The following is a 16,412-nucleotide window of genomic DNA, read 5'->3' on the forward strand; positions in this document are numbered from 1 at the left end:
TAGGAACTCAGTAAGAAGCCCACTGAGTCCTAAAATTGATGCAATTGACCTTTGTGACCATGACATCTGTGACCAGCAGCCTGGAAGGACAGGCCTACAAACTGCCCTGTCTCTCAATGGTCTTAAGATCACAAGGTGGGGGTACCTATGCACAGTGTCAGAACGGCAAACCTGATGGGGTAGGTTGAGAGCCTCTTGGGTTTGTGGCTCGTTATTGGGCCATAGGTCCTGTGAAAACCCCATGCCTTCGGCCCAAGAACACCACTGCAGACATAATTTCTAGGCCAATTTTATTACTGGAAGTGGAAAACATCATACAATATGACAACTCATGCAGAGTTAGGACGTTGAGGTAGCTGAAAAGACATACTGTATACAGGTCATTGATAATCACAATGGAGAGGACAGGTGACTTTTCTTCAGAGGTCTTCTCAGGTCAGAGTCCAGAGTCCATGCTGAGGTGAGGCTCTGTGCAGAGATGTGAGTCCACGCACACCAGAAGGGTCATTTGGAAGTGGATCTGACAGGTCCCAGTCATGTCATCTAGCTGGCTAACCCAGAGAGGACCAGTCTGAAAGTGTCTGTCAAGTCTGAGCAGGAGGGTGGCATCTGCTGTCCCATCACTCACTGCCCATCACTGTCTTCTGAAGAGGAGGAGACCTGAAGGTCCTCATAGAGGACACTCACTGGGACCTGGGAGCGTGCTGCTTCACCTTTCTCCAGGAAGGCAGGGCCCTCCCAAGGAGCTGTTTGCTTCTCATGGGCAAGTGCTGGGGACACTGTCAGGAACCTGGAGCTCCAGCAGTCACCATTAAGTCTAGTAAAGACCATTCTCAGGGACTGGCGTACAGCATGGCTGGTAGATGGTTGAGAGGACTCAGCATAGGGTGTGGCTGAGACCAGAGCAGGCCTGCTTGGTAGCTGTTCTTGGTCAGTGCTGGGCAGCTGGGCTGCTATTTTCTTGCTCACTGGCACTGCATCTTTCAGTCCAAGTCTGTTGGCAATGGGAAGAGACTGCCTATCCCGGCAGGCCTTCAAAACAGTGCTTGCATTGCTCTCCTCTGGTGCACTGGTAGAGTTGACTCTTAGTCTCTTTGAGGATTTCTGGCTAGGCAGTGTGGGCTGCCAAGAAGCTTTCTCACCTGGGGTCCAGAAGCTAAGTTCAGGGTTCTGTCTTCCCTGATGGAGGGCAGCATGCTGGCTGCGCTGTGTTTTCACACCGGGACCCTGGGCTTCTGACTCTGTGTGAAATGCTTCACTGACTCCATTCCTTTTAGGGACCACAATGGGTTGTTGATGTGAGACACCCCGGAGCTTTTGATGCAGCAGGTCTTGTGAGGCTGTGTTTCCACCACCCTGCCTGAACACTGGCTGTGAGACCCCAGGGACAGCCATGTTCTGACCTTCTTCCTGCCTGGAAGGTAAGATGCAGGAGGCATCAGAGCTTTGGATGGCTCCAGGGTTTCCAGGGCACATCCGCTTCCCAGGAGACTTTCTGGCACGTGACACAGTAATCTGAATTTGGTTGGTCACAGACTTCTTTGTGTTTCCAGGACTGAACACTGGCATCTTGGGATGCTGTGAAAATAACAATTGCAGGATAAATTGACTATGTAAGTCTTCCAAATAACACAAGGACCTCATAAGATTATCATGACAGAAAAACTCTTGTATAAGTTCACTTTAAGGTGAAGGTACTCAGTCTGAAATGGTCTACATTAGTTATCCAAAAGCTGCAGAATGAGAACCTGTGGTGGGGGAGATGCAGAGGGATTGGGACATGCAATGTGAAGAGTTTCAGCCTCACTGTGAAGTTTCCTTGAGCTGAACTCTCATCACTCAAATGTATCTGCATGTGTACATGTGTTTTATGTAAAGAATATATGATTTTTACAGAAATCTTTACTTATTTATATATGATATAAATAGACAGCTAAGCAGAGGGCCATGAGCCTTTTGTGGTCAAGAGAAAAACAATTCAAATTACCACGCAATTTCCAGTGTATTGAAAACCCCTAATCATGTCACCTAGGATGTAAAACAGGGGAAAAGGTATGTTAAGATGACATGACTTGAATATGACTCTCAAAATGAGAGTCAACTCTGCAGCCAACATATTGGGATGGAATAAAAATAAAATAAAAATTTTAAAGGATATATTCATTGCCCTAAAAGTTCTCCAATAAAAGTCTAGATTTTGGAAGCAGCACACAGAATCAGTTCAAAATGGAAACATTAAAATCTGAGAGAAGATCATTAGAAGGCTAGAAGAGCAGGCCATGTTTGTAATATGACCTCAGAAGGAAGGACCACATGGAGACCAGGAGACAAGGTCATGCTCAAGGACAGGTGAGGAGGAGCCTGCCCATCCTCCAGGAGAACTGGTCTACCAAAGGAGAAGCACACAGCAGAGGCTCACTTGCTCCCCAAAACCCAAGTCAGTCTGAACTATGAAAATGACCAAATGAGTCCTTGCTGCATCAGAGAGGACTGATTCGATGTGACATGCATGGGGTCGTGAATGGAGCAAGCAGGTGGTGCAGCAGGGAATGGGCAGGTGGGGCAGAGCACAGAGAAAGGGACTTTCAGGAACAGAGCAACTGCTGCTACTCACAACCAGGTTGATGTGCTGGCCCCTCCTCTGTGGATCCATGGGGAGTTTCTGGAAGGGAGCCTTCCTCTGCTGCTCATCACCTCTGTGGGACAGACAATGGTGTGGAAACACATCAGCTCTACCCACCCATTCACCCACTCTCACTCACCCACTCTCCACTCACTCTCTGTAGCTAGTATACTACTTACTAGCTGTCTGGCCCTTTCAGTGTTTGGGGACAGAGAGATGAGTGATGGTACCCCATGAGCTTTGCTGCACCCAGAGCCTTCCCTCTGGCCAGCCCTTCCCCATCACTCACCTCTGTCCAGTGACTTGACTAGGTTTCTTTTCTGTCTTGGCCTGGCTTATGGGCCCTGGTTTCTGGAGACCCTGTGTCCTGCGAGGATCCTGATTCTCTTTCTCCTTCCTGGCTCCCAGAGGCTGTGGATCTAGGAGCTTTTGGCCATACTTGATTGGGCACCTTCTGCTCCTTGCTGTGTGGCCAAAGGCCCCACACTCTCTGCATTTTACCTGTGAGTAGCAAATGAGATATTAGTGAGTCAAAAAGGGATCCAGGTACCTCTTAGGGATAAAGGGTTAAAATGCCTGCAATGTTTTCTCTCCAGAAAATGGTTGTTTCTTTGAACCCGGAAGAGGTAAGCACACTTGAAAGATGCATGAGTGATGTCAGTGAGCCTTGTATGTGCCAAAGGACCAATCCTGCTAAAGAGAGGCTGGGCTTACTTCCCAGTGTCTACTCAGGTCCACATGCAGGGGGAGTAGTTCCTTTGCCTGGCCTTCTGATACCTCTGCTACAGTCAGGACCATGGACAGATGCAACATTTCACAGGGCCCCAGAACTTAATAAATTCCCAGACACTGGCACAACTAATTCCACAATGGAAGCTTCATTCAGACTGTAGAACTCAACCCACAGACACTATCACCTAACAAAATGAAAACAAGACCCAATGTGTCTGAGTCCACAGTCCTGGGAAAATCTCCCATGTCTCTCACCTGTGCATTTCTGCTTCTGGCCTACTGTTCTGGGTAACAGAAGTATGTCAACCCAAAACATGTTTGTTTGTTTGGTTGGTTTTTGTTTTTGTGCTTAAAACCTCACCCCAAGAAAGGTTCAGTGATCCCCTGGGATACAGAGGATCCAGTCAGTACTCTGCCACCTGGCTAATCAGGACTTTCTATTGACTTAAAGCCATGTTCCCAGCAGTCTTCTCTGGTGGAAAACCCACAACAAATAGGTTCTCTGAGGGAGCCCAGTTCGTGTCTCACCTAGCCCCAGTGGTTGATGACACATTAAGGGCTCTACTTACCATAATGTTCTCTTCTTGCCATGGGGGAACCTTCTGTGTCATGGGCCCTCTTGGCTTACTCTGGACTTTCTGGGCTGGAACAGCTTTATGGTCCTGAATCTTCATGTGTGTCTCCTGCTTTATCGCTGAATCTGGAGTTGTTGGCTTTGATTTCTTGAATCAGAAGGAAACAAAAGAGTTTTAACCAATGAAATTAGTCCAGCTCCCACTCCATGGAGCCTTTCCCAACTTAGACTGTGCTTCCCCCTGGCAACCAGCTCTCCTGGCACCTGAGCTTCATCCCGATGCAGGTCTGGGCTCACTGGATATAACAGGGCACAATCTGTGGCAGAACAACAGCTTAGAGAGGCTTCAGAGCCAGCCTCCTTGATATAGGACATGCGAGCTGTAACAAATTTTGTAGAGGAATTTTAATTCAGAGCATGACTGTTCTGGCAAGAGATCCAAAGACCTTCTAGGTCTATGTGATACGGCTGGAGTACAAACATGCTTTTAATCCAGGAGGCATAGACAAGGCCAGCCTGGTATAGAGCAAGTTTCAGGTTCAGAAAAGCTGCTGGCACACACCTTTAACCCCAAACGATGAAGGTAAAGTTAATTTGTAAAAGGAAACACCCAGGTTTGAAAGTGATGTCTAATTGAATCACAGAAAAAGAAAGTGACAAATCTGAGAAGATTCTACAAAACAGGATACACCCACTTTCACAAGAAGAGAGAAAAACTTAAGGGGCAATGCAGAGAGAGGAAGGAGGCAGTTTTAGAGGGACAGTAATGCTGAGACAGGTCGCAGAGAGAGAACTCGGGTGAAGACCAAATGAACTAGAGAATGAGAAGGAGCCAGGGGATTAGAGCAGATTGCTGGATTTAGTTTGAGGCCAAGCAGAACAATTCAGAGGCCAAGAGAAAAGCCAGATTGAATAAGTCAGCTGGGAGAGAGTTTGGGTCAGAACAGCTGAATTGAATCAGCCAGCTATGAGCTTAGAAAGAACTAGACAGGATGAGCTGAATAGCAGTCAGTCTCAGAGGCTAAAATCATTCTAGGCCTCGGTTATATTGTATGGAGGCTGGAAGCTTCCAAGAGTAGGGCTAGGTTAGCAGACAGAGGAAGCCTCCCAGACAACAACTGAAACAGGTGAATAAATGTCCTCTTACAGGACTTACTGCAAGACTCACCTTTGCAGAGCAACTGAGCAGCTCCTGTGTCTTCAGGGTCTTTTTCCAAATATGGTGCTGGATTTCTTTCATGGGGCAAAATGTCTGAAAAATGTCTGCTTCATCAGTCTATGCAGCACGGTGTCTCAGCTTGTCTTCATTAGATGCTAGTGTCCCGAAGAAATAGGCTCCAGTTTCTACTGCAAACAGGCAAAGAGCAAAAACTTCCTCCTCCCAAATTCTTATATAGGCTTCCAGCAAAGGTGTGGCCAAGAGTGAATCTAGATTAAGAATTAGAGGTGTTTATCTTCATAGCCAAATCCAAGATCATGCTTAAGGACAAGCGATATGTACCTGTAAAGAAGGCACATCCATACAAATGGAGGAATTTCCACCCTGACACAGTTCCCTTAATCTTTCCATATATCTGTCTTTTCCATAACCCTCACAGATGCCCAGGTTCATTCCTGGGAAGAGGAGGAGGTCAGTGGCAGTCTACCCTCCAGAAAGTCTCCTGGGATGCAGGTGTGCCCTGGAAACCCTGCCATCCAAAGTTTTGATGCCTCCTGCATCTTGCCTTCCAGGCAGGAAGAAGGTCAGAACATGGCTGTTTTTGATGTCCCCAAGCCAGTGCTCAGGCAGAATGGTGGAAACACAGCCTCACAAGACCTGCTGGATCAAAAGCTACAGGGTACCATGCATCAACAAACCATTGCGGTCCCCAAAAGAATGGAGTCAGTGAAGCATTTCACACAGAGTCAAAAGCCCAGGGTCCCAGTGGGAAAAAGCAGCCCAGTCAGAATCCTGCTCACCGCTAGGACAAGACAGAATCCCAAACTCAGCTTCTGGGACCCACAGGAGAAAGCTTTCTGGCATCACACACGGCCTATCCAGAATCTCCCGAGTAAACCAAGAGTCAACTCTACCAGTGCATCAGTGGAGAGCAATGCAATGACTGTTTTGTAGGCCTGCCAGGATAGGCAGTTCCCTCCCATTGCCAACAGACTTGGACTAAAAGATTCAGCTGAAAAGAGCAAGAAAACAGCAGTCCAGGAGCCCAGCACTGAACAAAAACAGCTGCCACGGACCGGCCCAGTCGGGCTCCCGTCGTCCGCGGGAGAACAAGGCTTTAGACAGGAAGACACGGTTTCGGCGAAGAATTGACAGACAGAGACACCTTGATGGTTTTGACTCTGCTGCCACTTTACTGAAATCAAGCTAGTATTTTTATAATGATTTCACAAAAGGCACCTTAAAATTGGCATACTTCCCAGAACATTTAGACTTTTACCAAGAATACAAAGTTTACATTTTAACTCAAAATGCAATCAAACATAAAGCAGTACCCACAAATAATCTTGGCCTAAAAACTTTTTGATCAGAGTCAACAAAGGAAAAGAAACCTCAAATATAGTTTCATTATTGCTAACCAATGAAGAGGAAAGTCAGGAGCTAAGTCAGATGCCTGCCAAAGTCCCTCTCTATAACAAAATCTAACTACACCTTTGTTAACCCTCCTCCCATATGTCCTGCTTAAGATTTATGATCTTCTCTAGGAACAAGGCACTGAAGGGAGGGGGAAACTCCCGCCAGCTGCACCTCTCATGCTATTATTTCTTAAGAAGGAGCCTATTATTATTTTACTATTCTTAATGCCTATTAATACTAAATTTAATTCATTACTTTTCTTAAACTTATTTTTATTAAAGCCTTTAACAATCTACTAATAATAATTTTTTTTTATAAAGTTAGTTGTGCTGTTTCAGGTGTCACAGGGAAAGATCAAAGAATTTATTATTCCAGCCCCAGAGCCACAACTGAAGAAGCGTAGAAATCTCAGAACACGTCTCTTTTCCAAGTGGGATGAGTTTGCCAGGGACCTTCCAGGGGGCATTATTTCCGGGGAAATCATATCCCCCGCCCTGTAGCTTATGCTACTATGGCGACACTGGCGTGGGTGTGGCAAAGCAGGGCCGCTCTGGTCTCAGCCACACCCTGTATTCAGTCCAGTCCGCTTTGTTTTAGTGTCTTTGTCGGTCTCCTCTCTCTCTTCACCCCCTCTCTGTCTATGATTCAATCTTCATCACTATCTCTCTATCTCTACTTCCCTGTGTTCATCCTTCCCTCCCTGCTCTCCACATTTCCCGCTCCCCTAACTCCTCCACACATTCTCTTTGGGCCGCTCATCTTGCCTTTCCCTTGCAAGTGTCTCTAACTCTATCCTGCTTCTCCTCCTCCTCTACCTCCACCTCTCCTTCCCCCCTATGTCCCTTCCCTGCCCCATCCAGCTTCCCATCTACTCCCACACACCTCTTTCTCCATGTGTATTCTTCCCCTCAACCCTCTCTCACAGATACAGTCTCACTACACATCTTTGGCAATGGCACTGCAAAATGTTATCATAGGAATTAGAGAATTCGCTGCCAGTATAGCAGCTTCACTCATGTGCTTGGTGGTTCAGCTGGTAGAATACTAGGTTCCTCTCCCTACTGATGAGCACTAAGTCAACACACTGTAGGTTGAGGCTCATTTTAATGCTGAGAAATATCTAAATGTAAGAGGAATCAGTTGAGTGGATCAGATGACGAGGATTAGATGGCAAGGTGACCCTTGTGAGTGCTTAGGTGTCTATGGGCCAGTCCCCAGATTTTCACCTTCCATGCAAACATACATTATGCAGTGGAAGCCAAGGTTCTGGCCTTCTGCTGTGGCCTCTACTCATCTGTCTGCCTAAAATGAGGCACTTAGAGTGTGTGGTCATCTCCATTTTTTCCTCCTCAGGGTAGTTAAGATCCAGACTAAAGCCTGTGTGATCCTGCCTCAAGATCAGGTGTTCCTCTTAAAGTGATAATTGGATTACATGACTTCATGGATTCCACAATCTTGACTGGACCTTGTAAATAGCCTGGGGAGGAACTTTCCACTCCAGTTGCAGCCGGCCTTCTGAGAGCAGCCTCTTGCCTGGTGTGCACAGCTCAGAGATCCTGCTTTAGACCCCCTCTTCCCACATCTGATCCCCATTCCATCTCCTGCACAGTTCCCTCTCTCAATCCACTTCTGCTGTCTATTCTATTTCCCCTTCGGAGTGACATTCCAGCACCACCCATTGGGCCCTTCTTTTAGTAGGTCCAGGAATCCCTGAGAGAAGACCTAGGCCTCAGGTAGTATACAAAAGCAAGGAGTGTTTACTCTACAGAAATTGCCAGCATGCTGGGGCAATTTAAAGGCTCAATTTAAAGACAGTTAGGGGATTTCCCAGTGTGGTTAGGTGATCTTTATGTTGATTGGTTGGTAGGGATACAGGGGAACTCATGATTGGTGTGCAGTTAGGGGGACTGCAGGGAGTGCCCAGGTAACAAAGTGTGCCCAGGTAATGAAGTGTAATTTTGACTAGCTAGGCAGCGTGTTTCTAACTGACCATTAATTTGATTGGTCAAGTGCTTGGGAACTTTATTAAGTTATTGTTTCTAGCTTTCAGGGAAAGCTGGAAACAATATCTGGCTTACATGGACTGTAGTTTCATGTTTTGAGAAATAGAAACCCAGGTCTGTTCAATCTGAAGCCAATTTTGAAGCCTGCCATGGAGTCAGACTGACTTACTATTCTCCTCACTTGTTACTTAGCTTCTTTGGGTCTGTGGATTGTAGTCTGGTTTATTCTGTACTGCGGATCTAGTACCCACTATAACTGAGTACATACCATGTGCATCTTTCTGCGTCTGGGTTACCTCACTTAGGATGATCTTTTCTAGTTCCATCCATTTGCCTGAAAATTCCATGATTTCTTTGTTTTTAATAGATGAGTAGTATTCCATTGTGCAAATGTGCCACAGTCTCTTTATCCATTCTTTGGTTGAGGGACATCCAGTTTCTGGCTATTATGAATAAAGCTGATATGAGCACAGTTGAACAAGTGTCTTGGTGGTATGGTGGAGCATCTTTATGGTATATGCCCAGGAGTGGTATAGCTGCGTCTTGAGATAGAACTATTCCCAATTTTCTAAGAAATTGACAGATTGATTTCCAGAGAGGTTGGACAGGTTTGCACTCCCACCAACAATGGAGGAGTGTTTCCCTTTCTCCATATCCTCTTCATCATGTGGTATCACTTGAGTTTTTAATCTAGCCATTTTGACTGATGTAAAATGGAATTATGATTAAGTGGTTTCAATTTGCATTTCTCTGATGGCTAAGGACATTGAGCATTTTTTTTTATGTGCTTCTCAGTTATTTGAGATTCCTTGGTTGTGAATTCTCAGTTTAGCTCTGTAGCCCATATTTTAATTGGATTATTTGATTTATTGATGTTTAATTTCTTAAGTTCTTTGTATATTTTAGATATTAGTCTTCTGATGTAGGGTTGGTGAAGATCTTTCCCCAATCTGTCGGTTGCCATTTTGTTGTATTGACAGTGTCCTTTGACTTACAGAAGCTTCTCAGTTTCATGAGATCCCATTTATTAATTGTTGATCTCAGAGACTGTGCGGTTGGTGTTCTGTTCAAGAAGTTGTCTCCTATGCCAGTAAGTTCCAGACTTTTTCGCACTTTATCTTCTAACAGATTTAGAGTCTATGGTTTTTTGTTTGTTTGTTTGTTTGTTTGTTTTGTTTTGTTTTGTTTTTGTCAAGGTCTTTGATCCACTTGGAATTGAATTTTGTGCAGGGTGATAAATACGGGTCTATTTGCATTTTTCTATATGCAGACACTCAGTTAGACCAGTACCATTTGTTGAAGATGCTTTCTTTTTTCCATTGTATGGTTTTGGCTTCTTGGTTGAAAATCAAGTGCCTGTATTAGTGTGGGTTTATTTCTGGATCTTCAATTTTGTTCCATTGATCAACCTGTCTGTTTCTATGCCAATACCATGCAGTTTTTATTACTATTGCTCTGTAGTATAGCTTGAAATCAGGGATGTTGATACCACCAGAAGTTCTTTTATTGTTCAGAATTGTTTTGGCTATCCTGGGTCTTTTATTTTTCCATACTAAGTTAATGGTTGTTCTTTCCAGGTCTGTAAAGAATTTTGTTGAAATTTTGATGGGAATTGCATTGAATCTGTAGATGGCTTTTGGCAGGATGGTAATTTTTATTATGATAATCCTACTTATTCAAGAGCATGGGAGATCTTTCCATCTTCTAAAATCTTCTCTAGTTCCTTTCTTCAAAGACTTGAAATTCTTGTCATATAGGTCTTTCACTTCCTTGGTTAGAATTACACCAAAATATTTTATATTATTTGTTGCTATTGTGAAGGGTGTTGTTTCCCTAATATCTTTTTCAGGCCTTTTGTCACTTCTATAAAGGAGGGCTATTGATTTTTTGAGTTAATTTTGTATCCAGACACTTTGTTGAAGGTATTTATCAGCTGTAGGAGTTCTCTGGTGTCACTTAGTGTCTTAGGGTCACTTATGTATATTATCATATCATCTGCGAATGGCAATACTTTGACTTTTTCCTTTCCAATTTGTCTAGTTTTGATCTCCTTTACTTGTCTTATTGCTCTCACTAGAAGTTCAAGTACTATATTGAGGAGATATGGTGAGAGTGGCAGCCTTGTTTTGGCCCTGATTTTAGCGGGAATGCTCTAAGTTTCTCTCCATTTAACTTGATGTTGACTATTGGCTTGCTGAATATTGCCTTTATTGGGTCCAGGTATGTGCCTTGAATCCTTGATCTCTCCAAGACTTTAAACATGAAGGGGTTTGGCCAAGGGCCTTCAGCATCTAATGAGATGATTATGTGGTTTTCCTTCTTTCAGTTTGTTTATATGGTGGATTACATGGTTTTTGTATGTTGAACCATCCCTGCATTCCTGGGATGAAGCCTACTTGATCATAGAGTATGATATTTTTGATGTGTTTCTGGGATTCAGTTTGCAAGTATTTTATTGACTATTTTTGCGTCAATGTTCATAAGGGATATTGGTCTGAAATTCTCTTACTTTGTTGGGTCTTTGTATGGTTTAGGTATCAGGGTGACTGTAGCCTCATAGAATGAGTTTGGCAATATTCCTTTCATTTCTATTTTGTGGAATACTTTGAGGAATACTGGCATTAGTTCTTCTTTGAAAGCCTGGTAAAATTCTGTGCTAAAACCATCTGGCCCAGGGCTCTTTTTGGTTGGGAGGCTTTTGATGTCTGCTTCTATTTCCTTAGGGGCATGGGTTTATTTAAATTGTTAACCTGATTTAACTTTGGCAAGAAAATCATTCATTTTATTTAGATTTTCCAATTTTGTGGTGTATAGGTGTTTGAAGTATGATCTAATGATTTTTTGGATTTCCTTGGTGTCTGTCGTTATATCCCCCTTTTTATTTCTGATTTTATTAATGTGGATACTCTCCCTCCTTTTAGTTAGTTTGGCTAAGGGTTTGTCTGTCTTGTTAATTTTCTCAAAAAACCGGCTTTTGGTTTTTTGATTCTCTGTATTGTTCTCTTTGTTTCTAGGTTATTGATTTCAGCCCTGAGTTTGATTTATTTCTTGCTGTTGACTCCTCTTGAGTGTGTTTGTTTCCTTTTTTTTTTTTTTTCTAGAGCTTTCAGGTGAGCTGTTAAGTTGCTAGTATGAACTCTCTCCTCTTTATGAAGACACTGAATGATATGAACTTTTCTCTTAGCACTGCTTTCGTTGTGTCCCATAAGTTTGGGTATGTTGTGCCTTCATTTTCATTGAATTCTAGAAAGTCTTTAATTTCTTTCTTTCTTTCCTCCCTGACTCAGTGATCATTAAGTAGAGAGTTGTTCAGTTTCCATGAGTTTGTAGGCATTCTATTGCATCTATTTATGTTGAAGTCTAGCTTTAATCCATCGTGGTCTGATAGAATACAACGTTCTGTTTCAGTTTCCTTGTATTTGTTGAGGCTTGCTTTGTGTCTGAGTATGTGGTCAGTTTTGGAGAAGGCCCCATAAGGTGCTGAGAATAAAGTGTATTCTTCTGCGTTTGGATGGAATGTTCTGTAGATATCTGTGAGTTCCAATTGACTCATAACATCAATTACTTTCGTTATTTCTCTGTTTAGTTTCTGTCTCAATGATCTGTCATCTGTCTATTGGTGAGAGAAGTGTATTGAAGTCTCCTGATAGTAGCATGTGTGGATCTATGTGTGATTTAAGCTTTAGTAATGTTTCTTTTACAAATGTGGGTGCTTTTGTATTTGGGGCATAGATGTTTAGAATTGAGTTGTCATTTTGGTCAATTTTTTTCTTTGATGAGTCTGAAGTGCTCTCCCCATCACTTTCGATTAATTTTGGTTGAAAGCCTATTTTATTAGATATTAGAATAGCTACTCCATTTGTTTCTTGTGTCCATTTGCTTGGAAAGCCTTTTTCTAGCCCTTTATTCTGAGGTAGTCTATCGTTATTGTTAAGAGTCTTCTATTCCTATTATTCTTAGGTTTGGTCTTTTCATATTGTCCCAGATTTCTTAGATATTTTGTGTCAGGAACTTTTTAGATTTAACATTTTCTTTGACTGATGTATCAGTTTCTTCAATCATATCTTGTACACCTGAGATTCTCTCTTCCAACTCTTGTATTCTGTTATTGATGCTTGTTTCTATAGTTTCCTTTCTCTTCCCTAGATTTTCCTTCTCCAGGATTACCTTGGATTGTGTTTTCTTTATTGCTTCTATTTCCATTTTAAGGTACTAGACAGTTTTATTCATTTCCTTTTCCCATTTGGTTGTCTTTTTATGTATTTCTTTCAGGGATTTACTTAGTTCCATCACCTGTTTGATTGTATTTTCCTGTGTTTCCTTTAGGGATTTATTTCATTCCTTCACCTGTTTGGTTGTATTTTCCTGTAGTTCTTTAAGTGATTATTTTTTTTCTTTTAAGGCCTCTATCATTTTCATAATCTCGAATTTAAGATTGTTTTCTTGTGCTTCCAGTGTGATGGTATCCTCAGGGCTTGCTGTGGTAGGATATCTGCGTTTTGGGGGGTGCCATTCAGCTCTGAGTTTTGTTGCTGGTGTTCTTGTGCTGACCTCTAGCCCTTTAGTTTCTGTTACTAGGAGGCCTGGTGGGCTCTGATGGAAATATGTCTCTGGGGTTGTAGATAGAGCTCATGGTCCCGGATGGCCGGAGTCTGCTGGTTTTCCTGCTGCCTTCTAATCTGTACTGTCTCCTGTGCCTCAGATTGGGGTGGGATTTGGGGAATGGTGCAGGCAGGGGGACTGGGTTGGTCTCAGGGCGCAGGGCAGGCTGGGTTCCAGGAAACGGCGCAGGCCAGGGAACTGCTGCTTCCTCTGATCTGTCCTGGTCTTGGGGACTGCAGACCCGGGTGGGTGGCTCAGGCCAAGTATTCTTGTTATGTCATGATGCTTAATTGCATTGGTTCAAAATCTTTTGTTTGCATCTGATTCAGGAAATCAAAGCCAACAGATCCAGAAGATGGAGTCACACATGAAGACCCAGGGCCATGGAGCAGTTCTAGCAACAGGCAACCAGGGAAAGCCAACAGGCCCATGGGCACAGAATGTGCCCCCACCGGAAGAGGAGAACCCTAGGGTGAGTGGAGGCCTGTATGTGTCAGTAACTACTGGGGCTAGGTGAGACATGGACTGGGCTTCTTCATAGAACATCTGTGTTGAGGGCTTTCCACCAGAGAAGATTGCTGGGAACATGGGTTTAAGTCAATAGAAAGTCTTGATTAACCAGCTGGCAAAGTACACTGAGCAGGTCCTCTGCATCCCAGGGGATAACTGAGCTTTTCTCAGAGTTAACTTTCAAGCACAAAATCATATTCTGGATCGACATACTTCAGTTACCCAGAACATGAGGCCAAAGGCAGAAATGCCAAGGCCAAAAGGCAAGGGTTATACATTGAGATATTTTTCCAGAACTATGGACCTGAATGGACTGGGTCTTGTTTTCATTATGGCCGACTGAAGTGACTATGGAATGAGTTTCACAGCATAAATAGTGCTTTCATCAGGGAGTCAGTTGTGCCAATATCTAGGGGTTTGCTAAGTTTTGGGCTCTGTTAAATTTGTTGCGTTCATTCATGGTCCTGACCATAGCAGAAGTATCAGAAGGCCAGGCAGAGGAGCTGCTCTCCCTGCATGTGGACCTAAGAAGACACTGGGAAGTAGGCCCAGGCTCTTCAGCAGGATTGGTTCTTTGGCAGATACAGGGTTCACACCCATTCAAATGTTAAGTGTGCTTGTGTTTTTTTTTTTTTTTTGCTTCATGCTCCGTTCTTATCACTCACTGACTTGTGATTTTTTTTTTCCTGAGTTCACTTGTTCTGATTTTTGTGTCCTTGAGACATCAGTCTCCTCTGCAAGCCTATTGTTCTCACCCAGGGGCTTCCCAAATTTATAAATATAGATAGCTGGAGGTGATCTTGATGGACAGGTTCTGCCTACTTCTACATATCCTAAGGATGACAGAGCCTAGGCTTCCACCAAACATTGTTCATATGGATTTAAGTTGAGAATCTCCCAATCTAGCCCATAGACGCCTGAGCTCTCATACCAGCTCCCTTGCTTTAAACTTTACCCTCTTCTTCATTGTCTGCTGAATTCTATATGAGAAAAGAGAAATGTCTTATGACTGGTATTGTTAATAAAATATAGCTTGGATACAATACATTGAATGACCTCATGAGAAGCACATGGCATGTAGCAGCCCAAGGACAACACAGGGTGTGGTACCTGAGGAGATGCACAAAGAGAAACCTTGGCTGACATCTGTTTGGGGCCCACCACTCACAGAGAGCTATAGACACAGCTCTGAAAGATCTCAGCAGGCTAACAGGGAAGAGAAAGGAAAATCACTGAAGTGTGCCAGCCAGTCAGACAGGCCAAGCTGTGGGGCTTCCACTCAGTGTCAAACACTGCCTCAAGCACATAAGTTACAAAAAAAATGCATGATGAAACCAATATCTTCCAGGAGCTTCAGCACTCTGCTCTGAAACTCCAGGTGCCTTGATTTTCACATGAATATGAGAAACATATATACACACAGCCACACAAAAACAAACAGAGAGGCAATATGGGGGTGAGGGGCAGTGAACACAACAGTTTGATGCATCCTTCAAGCCCAAACTACAAAGGGTGCTGAGATGAAAGGGTGTAATGAACAGCCAGGATTTAGACTTTGTGAGGAATGCAAAGTCCTGGCCTCATAAATGGAAAGCAAGCAAAAGCAGAGGTATGGGGACAGTGAGTGGCCTCATAGTGGATAAAACTCAGAATAGGAACTCAGTAAGAAGCCCACTGAGTCCTAAAATTGATGCAATTGACCTTTGTGACCATGACATCTGTGACCAGCAGCCTGGAAGGACAGGCCTACAAACTGCCCTGTCTCTCAATGGTCTTAAGATCACAAGGTGGGGGTACCTATGCACAGTGTCAGAACGGCAAACCTGATGGGGTAGGTTGAGAGCCTCTTGGGTTTGTGGCTCGTTATTGGGCCATAGGTCCTGTGAAAACCCCATGCCTTCGGCCCAAGAACACCACTGCAGACATAATTTCTAGGCCAATTTTATTACTGGAAGTGGAAAACATCATACAATATGACAACTCATGCAGAGTTAGGACGTTGAGGTAGCTGAAAAGACATACTGTATACAGGTCATTGATAATCACAATGGAGAGGACAGGTGACTTTTCTTCAGAGGTCTTCTCAGGTCAGAGTCCAGAGTCCATGCTGAGGTGAGGCTCTGTGCAGAGATGTGAGTCCACGCACACCAGAAGGGTCATTTGGAAGTGGATCTGACAGGTCCCAGTCATGTCATCTAGCTGGCTAACCCAGAGAGGACCAGTCTGAAAGTGTCTGTCAAGTCTGAGCAGGAGGGTGGCATCTGCTGTCCCATCACTCACTGCCCATCACTGTCTTCTGAAGAGGAGGAGACCTGAAGGTCCTCATAGAGGACACTCACTGGGACCTGGGAGCGTGCTGCTTCACCTTTCTCCAGGAAGGCAGGGCCCTCCCAAGGAGCTGTTTGCTTCTCATGGGCAAGTGCTGGGGACACTGTCAGGAACCTGGAGCTCCAGCAGTCACCATTAAGTCTAGTAAAGACCATTCTCAGGGACTGGCGTACAGCATGGCTGGTAGATGGTTGAGAGGACTCAGCATAGGGTGTGGCTGAGACCAGAGCAGGCCTGCTTGGTAGCTGTTCTTGGTCAGTGCTGGGCAGCTGGGCTGCTATTTTCTTGCTCACTGGCACTGCATCTTTCAGTCCAAGTCTGTTGGCAATGGGAAGAGACTGCCTATCCCGGCAGGCCTTCAAAACAGTGCTTGCATTGCTCTCCTCTGGTGCACTGGTAGAGTTGACTCTTAGTCTCTTTGAGGATTTCTGGGCTAGGCAGTGTGGGCTGCCAAGAAGCTTTCTC

The 16,412-nt window shown here is 44.1% G+C and overlaps 1 protein-coding gene across 1 annotated transcript; it reads right to left on the bottom strand.

The window, feature by feature from the left end:
• Positions 1–381: 381 nt before the first annotated feature.
• LOC132653564 (putative protein FAM90A13P) lies at positions 382–5,169 on the bottom strand. The gene is made up of 5 exons (XM_060381344.1): positions 5,098–5,169; positions 3,925–4,077; positions 2,913–3,124; positions 2,615–2,696; positions 382–1,578 (listed from the first exon to the last, which is right to left on the bottom strand). Exons 1-5 carry the CDS (start codon positions 5,167–5,169, stop codon positions 625–627), a joined length of 1,473 nt encoding a protein of 490 aa, XP_060237327.1. The 3' UTR covers positions 382–624.
• Between the last annotated feature and the right edge of the window lie 11,243 nt (positions 5,170–16,412).

The sequence above is a fragment of the Meriones unguiculatus genome, chromosome 4, assembly GCF_030254825.1.
Source record: "Meriones unguiculatus strain TT.TT164.6M chromosome 4, Bangor_MerUng_6.1, whole genome shotgun sequence".
NCBI lineage: Eukaryota > Metazoa > Chordata > Mammalia > Rodentia > Muridae > Meriones > Meriones unguiculatus.

What these genes read in the sequence shown, in the direction of transcription:
- LOC132653564 (XM_060381344.1), bottom strand. Translation starts at nt 5,169, where the DNA reads ATGAAAGAAATCCAGCACCATATTTGGAAAAAGACCCTGAAGACACAG. An exon ending in AGTCAAGTCACTGGACAGAG is followed by an intron (nt 2,697 to 2,912) that starts GTGAGTGATGGG and finishes TCTGTCCCACAG; the next exon opens with AGGTGATGAGCAGCAGAGGA. An exon ending in GCCAGCACATCAACCTGGTT is followed by an intron (nt 1,579 to 2,614) that starts GTGAGTAGCAGC and finishes TTATTTTCACAG; the next exon opens with CATCCCAAGATGCCAGTGTT.